General features: G+C 41.3%; 1 protein-coding gene across 1 annotated transcript; it reads left to right on the forward strand.

The window, feature by feature from the left end:
* Nucleotides 1–3,650: 3,650 nt before the first annotated feature.
* Nucleotides 3,651–4,899, forward strand: LOC114565198 (trace amine-associated receptor 13c-like). Its single transcript, XM_028593101.1, has 2 exons — nt 3,651–3,826; nt 4,083–4,899. The coding sequence occupies exons 1-2, from the start codon at nt 3,651–3,653 to the stop codon at nt 4,897–4,899; spliced, it is 993 nt and encodes a 330-aa protein (XP_028448902.1).
* Nucleotides 4,900–7,297: the final 2,398 nt, after the last annotated feature.

The following is a 7,297-nucleotide window of genomic DNA, read 5'->3' on the forward strand; positions in this document are numbered from 1 at the left end:
ATCCTTCTGACTTTTTTCACACAGTTGTCTGGCCAGAGACATCATCTTTCCTTTTCAGAGTGACACATGTTAGCGCTGTCCAGGTTACACACTTACACATGCTTGTTACTGTTAAAGTAAAGGACAGGGTTCCCTCCTAGAAAGGTTGTTTAGCACGGTGGCTAGTGCTGTTTTTTTCCCCAGTGAGGGCCCAGCTGGGGACAGTAACAGACTGATTGCAGCTTTAATGAACAGCCCGATAGTTTCTGTGATAACGAGACATAGACAAATTCACGAAATTGAGAATTTAAAAACGCTATAAAAAAGATTCCACAGGGCCCTATATTAAATCAATGCTAAAAGGTAACTGCTGATTAGGGTTAGGGTTTATGGTTAGAATCTAACTGGAGATTAGGGTTAGGGGTTAGAGTCTAACTGGGGATTTAGGGTTAGAGGTTTGGGTTACAATCTAACTGGAGATCAGGGTTTATGATTAGGGTCAGAATCTAACTAGAGATTTGAAAGTGTGACTACGTCTAAGTTTCCAACCAAGCCAACCAAATGTAAAAGTAGTTTAAAAATGTCTTAAAAATACATAAACAATTCCCAGTGACTTAGGACTGGTGGGTTACTATAGCTTGCAATACCCTGAAGGAGCTATGCAAAATATAGGACTGATAGAGGCAAAAGGGAGGCAAAATCGAGGGGAATTTTGCAATTGGTGGGTAAAACGTTGGCTGTTAGCCAATGACAATTGAGTGACTCAGTTCTTTTTTGCCACTTACTGTTCTTTTTACATTTCAACCAAGTCTGTGAGTTCCTTGAATTGAGCTAAAAAATGTGGCAGCATATCACTGGGGTGAAGAGGCTGTCGAAAACAATCAACCGACGAAAAGATGAGGATTATTCAAAGAAAAGTAAAAGAAGACGTTTTCAATACCAAACGGGACAGTTGGCGACAATGGCGAGGTTCGTGGCTGATTAATGGCAACAGTTAATCGTAATACCTCTTAAATGTGTATTCTTAACAAGTTCAAGAACAATTCTGGTGCTTCCTTTGTGGCAAACATTGGCTGGTAAAGCCTGAGTTAGGCCCTGCTTATAACCATATGGTACTAAAAAGAAAAACTTCATTCAAACAATGTAGTCTTCAGCAAGTTTAAAGAGACAAAGTTCATGTGAATGCTACAGTATGGTGTCTTAATTAGCAGAGCTAAAACTGAAGTGCCAAACTCATCTCCCAATAGATCAGTGTTTGATGAGGTAAATGACCATTTACTTTGTTGTGTATAGTGAGTATCGTCAGACACACGAACAGTCAGATCCCGTGAGATTTAATTTGCCTCTCTATGAACAATGTTTTGCAGCCCATTAGTAGCTCCTAAAGGCGGTGTGCTGAACCCCTCTGGACAGGAAGTTTGTTCACACCTGCATGGGTTAGTCAGATGATGACATCTCGACCAATGAGGTGTCCCTGCCAGCAGAGGTGTGAAGACAAACAAGCATAAGCATGAACCCATCAAGATATGATGTAATCATTACTGAACAGAGATGTTTTTTCAGTAGATATTGTGTCTGACAATGCATTAATTTAATCAAAGATTTTTTTTTTAACATGAAAAGGGATTCAATTAGCATGTGTAATGTGAGAGGGGTTGCTGTCAGTCACAAATCCACAGAGAATTATCTCCTGACTGTGCAGCTCCTCTCAGCTCTACAGACTGTTTTTAACTCACTGTTTTCATGTTTTTAGGCCCAAACCTTTACTTTTTTTTGTTCACTCTCACAGCTCTTAATAATAACAATAATAATAATTCCATACATTTATATAACGCTTTATCATAGACACTCAAAGCGCTTCGGGGGGGAACGCACTCTACCACCACCAATATGCCTTACGATGCCATAAGCTCACCTATCATCAGAGTCCATTTCAAGACTCTAAAACCCACTGTACCAAAGATTTTGGTGTAGGTAAAGAGGGTTGTAGTGTTGCAGGAGTAAACCAACATGTACGGAAGGGGCCAAGTGAGCAAAGCATTAAATAGGGAAGTAAGTATAAGAGCACCAAATTCTGTGTAAGAAAGCAGGTTGGGGTGGTGGATGGGTCAAACAAACACAGGACTTTCAGCCAGGAGACCAGGGACCGTGTCCTGTTTGAAAATAAAAGTAGTGGTGCGTATTTTCTTGCCAACAATAGGGTGTTAATTCATATAATGCTCCTATGGGTCGTATTAGAGGGTAGGAATAAGAACTGTATTGTCATGGTTTGGAAGACTTTTCGGACCCTTTATTATCCTACTGGTTCTACTTCTGCATCTTTTGGTCCTGCAGGGTGGGTGGTGAACATCCAATGGTGTTATTTATTTAGTGCTTAACAACAAGACAGCGCCAGCCAAATTCAATCAGGCTGCAATGGAAAGGATAGATGGGAGGTGGGAAGGCCCGAGGCTTGCTGACTGATAGGCTATGCTCGCAGGCCGAGAATCTGGATAGTTATAAGTCTGCAGGAAATCAAGCAGGGGGCTAGCGGTCAACCTGCTTGACTCCAGAGAGGTGCTAGAGGGCCCATGAAGACACTGGAGGTCTGGGAGCAGAGTTTGGAAGAATTAGAGGAGACTGGAACAGGCTAAAGAGAGCCAGGTTCTGGAGCAGAACTTTCACCTGAAGAATGCCACTTGTTGGCCAAACTCTGGCACCCGCTCACAGATGGCAGTGAAGAGCTTCAGGAAGTAGTGCGCAGGTGGATGGGAGACCGATGGTAAAGTGTGAAGGCATCTGGTGGCAAGTCTGGAAAGTTCCTTAGAAGTGCATGGGCCTGGGGGTAGTGGCAGGAAAAGAGGGCCTGACTGAGCAGAATAAACTGCTGAGGCAGCCGTCGAGACACTGAGATAGCCTAACAAGATCAAACCAGACCGGCTGTTCTCATAAACCATACCTACATATAGCTACGAATAGTAAACTACTGTAATTCGTATGTATACCAGGTATTTATTACCGTCAGGGCCAGTGTCTCCCTTGATATCACCCTCCACAATGTCAAAAGTCAGTTTCATTCGAGTGAGAAGAAATCAATTTTGAGAGGAGAGTTTACCTGCGAGAGTGTGTCTGCCCTCAAGATCACGCAAATCAGACAGTCACGGGCACATGGTGGCTGCTCTGTGTGCGTGATGCTTGATTTTACACACAAAGGTGCCATTCTTTCCCTCTCCCTGTGTTTTGTTTCACGCTCGCAGCTGCCTGTACAACTCTCGATTGTTGAAATTATATAATTTCTTCATGAGCATGTTTTATCTTGAAACAAGCTGAATCACTGACCTGCCGCCCAATTGTCTAGGGATTAAAGTGCTTATACCTGCTCCAGGCCATGCTGTTACACGTGTTCAGGTGGGTCGAGATCTGGAAGTCTGGAATCTGGGGGTGACAGAAGATTGACAGAAAGGCACAACACCGGAGGGATTGAGAAGAAAAATTATTATTGAAATGTTTGTGGACTAACAGAGAAAGTGTAGAAGATGACATTGTGATGTGTAGAGCAAAAAAAAGGACATCAGTGTCCAACAGAGACTGAGAGGGAGAAAGGGAGGGGTGGAGACAAGGGTAAAAGAGATAAATCATTTGTACGACAGAGTTTGAAGCAGAGAGCTGAGGCCTCTCCCCTACTCCCACTGATGACGGAGTCACAGGACGGAGCAGAGCTCTGCTTTCCACAACTCTTCAACACCTCCTGCAGGAGGCTGACATCTCCTTGGTTTGAAGTGATGCTCATTCACATTTTTCTCTACTCTATCTCTCTGCTCACTGTAGCTCTCAACCTGCTCGTCATCATCTCAGTCTCCCACTTCAGGTTAAGATTATTGTCTCAACAATTGAAGTTTTAGATATATGAACATTGTGTGTGAGTTTCAGGGTCATGGTATTGTGCAAGGAGCTTTTTATGATGTTATTACAATAACACCTGTTCTTTTCATACTGTGATAATCAAACTGACTGTTCAGAATAAGGCCTGTTTCCATTGTTTCAGAAAGAACTAACATAAAATGTTTTTGTCATTTAGATATGAGGACTTGTTGGTTAAATTTAGCTTTTTTCTTTCCCTCCAGGCAGCTCCACATACCCACCAACATCCTCCTCCTCTCTCTGGCTGTCTCAGACTTTCAAGTGGGCCTCGTGCTGATGCCGGGAGAAATCCTCAGAAAAACATCCTGCTGGTTTCTTGGTGACTTTGTGTGTTTTCTTTATAATTATCTTTCAGCCATCATTCCCGCATCCTCAATAGGTGACATGGTGCTCATATCAGTTGACCGTTATGTGGCTATTTGTGACCCTCTGCACTACACCACCAGAATCACTGTCAACAGAGTTAAACTCTGTGTTTGTCTGTGTTGGCTCTATTCTGTTTCCTACAGCTTTCTCTACGTGAAGGATGACCTGACTAAACTGGGGAGGTATAATTCCTGCTACGGAGAATGTGTGTTAGTCATTGATTTTTTCTTAGGAGCTGTAGATGTTGTTTTCTCCTTTATTGTTCCAGTTACAGTCATCATAGCTCTGTATCTAAGAGTATTTGCCGTGGCTGTGTCTCAGGCTCGTGCCATGCGCTCTCACATTACAGCTGTCACACTCCAGCTTTCAGTGACTCCAAAGGCAAAGAAATCAGAGCTAAAAGCAGCCAGGACTCTTGGTGTTCTTGTAGTCGTGTTCCTACTATGTTTCTGCCCATTTTACTCGGTCTCTCTTGCAGGTGACAGCTTGGTTAATGCTTCATCTGCATCCTATGTTCTCTTTGTGTTCTATTGTAACTCTTGTCTAAACCCTGTGATCTATGCCTTGTTTTACCCCTGGTTTAGAAAATCAGTTAAACTCATTGTTACTCTTCAGATACTGCAGCCTGGCTCCTGTGGAACCAACATGCTGTAGAGAGGCTGTGGAGGGTCTGAGATCAGACTCGGTCTAAGGATAAATGAATGAATATGTTTCTGATGTTCAGTGAGTGAAATATCAAATACAGAAGGTGAAGATATGCTTTCCTGTCTTTAAGTCTAAATTGTGTATGAACAACAGATGAAAGGCCTGTGCTTCAGCTTCATCTTGTTGTCTATTTTGTCTCTCAGATGCTGCTGCATTTAAAGACAGTCATAAGCACCAAATTCTGATTCCAGATAATAACCCATTTTAATGCAAGTTTTAAATTCACACATGTATGAAACTTACGCAGTCTTTTTTTTCCTAGGGAACCTTTTTTTCTTTGTGATAGGAAACATTTCAACCCAACACAAGAAAAGAGCTACTAAAGCTTTGTATTTGTGTCGCTCTGTTTGGTACTGCAAACCATTTTGTTGCTAACATAAATTACAGGCCTGCTGGCCTCCTGTTTCACATAGAAAAAAAGAAACCCCTGAACAGACACACTTTCATGTGTATGTATGTTTCCAGTAAAGAAAAAAATCCACTGCTGTGTTTCCGATAAAACTGTCGGTACAAAAACATCATCTTCCCTTTCAGCTTAGGAACAAAAGTTGTTTTAATCATTTCAGTCAAGTGTCATTCATATTTGATCCCTGTATAACATTTATTGATGATCTATGCCTTGTTTTACTCCTGCTTTAACTCATCGGTGACAACTTGATAGTTGCTTCATCTGCATCATTTGCAGTCCATCTGTATTATTTTAACTCTTGTCTAAACCCTGTGACCTATGCCTTGTTTTAGATTCAGGTACTGCAGCCTGGCTCCTGTGAGACCAACATGCTGTAGAGAGGCTGTGGAGGAACTGAGATCAGTCGGTCTGAGGAAAAGGGAATGAAAGTGTTCCTACTGTTCAGTGATCAGTTGTTGTATACAGAACGTGAAAATATGCTTTCATGTCTAAAAGTCTAAATTGCGTATGAACAACAGATGAAAGGCCTGAGCTTTATCTTGTTGTGTATTTTTTCTCTCTGATGCTGCTGCATTCAAAGAAAGAGTCACAAGCACCATATACTATTAATGACCCAGTTTAATGCAAGCTTTAAATTCACACATGTATGACACTTGGCCCTTTTACAAAGTTGTTTTACTCATTTCAGTTTAGTGTCATTCATATTTGATCTCAGTATAACATTTCTTGTCTTTATGACAGATTTATGTTTTATGTATATTAATGTAAAGCATTATGAAGTCCTATTGCGAGAAGTAAAAAAATGATCTACAGGTCATCAGATCATTGCAGTCACATTTCCAGAGAAATATGTAATCATAGGACAGAGAAAGTTAAAGTTTCACAAATTAAGTATGTTGCAATTTTAAATCAGTTTTATTACAAAGAGATCAGAATTATCGTCATTTATTTAATTTTACATAGCATAGTGATTTGTTGTAAAGTGACATATGATAATAAACAGACATATTCTCAATGTAATGTGTCTTTTTATTGATTTTTCACACTGTTGTGAAATGACAAGAGACAATAATGACATGTTGAAAACTCCAGAACAAAAACAAAACTAGGTGTTTTATTAGCCTTCATACTCCTGGGCAACTGAGTGGGATTGCTGCATTCAAACCTGCCCAAAAGAACCGCACCAAGGGGGAAAACCAACCCTAGTGTGATTCAACCAGACTGAATGAGGCAGGTGTTAAAGCCTGAGTCCGTTTTTTGGTGGTCCACTTTTCGGTCCACTTGGATGACAGATGCCTGCAAAAACACCCTTAGTATAGCAGCCTGTGCCATGCAACAATTATTGTTCAGTGTAGAGCTACATTATCTGAACACTTAAACTGCTACAGTTATTCATAAAATGCTCTGCTGACTTGCCAGAAGATGGAACTGTTGACTTGAATTTTCAGGATAGTAATGAAGTAAAGCAGTTGAGATGACAAGGTAAATAGTGGTGTAGTCAAGTCAACCTTTGTCAAGTCCAAGACCAGCACTAGTCAAGACCGAGTCCAAATGAGAGACAGAAAAAGAGAATCCTCTTCAAGACCACTTAGATACTTGTTCATAATGTATGTGATGTAAGAGACACTTGTCTTGAAGATTCCACAGTACAAAGTGCTCAGTGACGATGGCCGTTACTTATGAAACGTGTGTATGACCTAAAACAGGCGTAGGACAGGCGTAGGACAGGCGTAGGACAGGCGTAGGACAGGCGTACGCCGATTCCTACGCAAAGCTCGGTATTTATCAATTTGAACGTGAGTCTGATCTGAACTCGTCTACGCAAGTTTTCGAGTCAGTGTGGACTTGCGGTGCAGCATATAATCAGTTTAACAGGAGAAGGAGAAGTCATCAGTTGATCACTTATCAGCAATGGCAGATCTGGCTCTTTTAGAAGAC

Source organism: Perca flavescens, chromosome 12 (genome assembly GCF_004354835.1).
Source record: "Perca flavescens isolate YP-PL-M2 chromosome 12, PFLA_1.0, whole genome shotgun sequence".
Taxonomy (NCBI): Eukaryota; Metazoa; Chordata; class Actinopteri; order Perciformes; family Percidae; genus Perca; species Perca flavescens.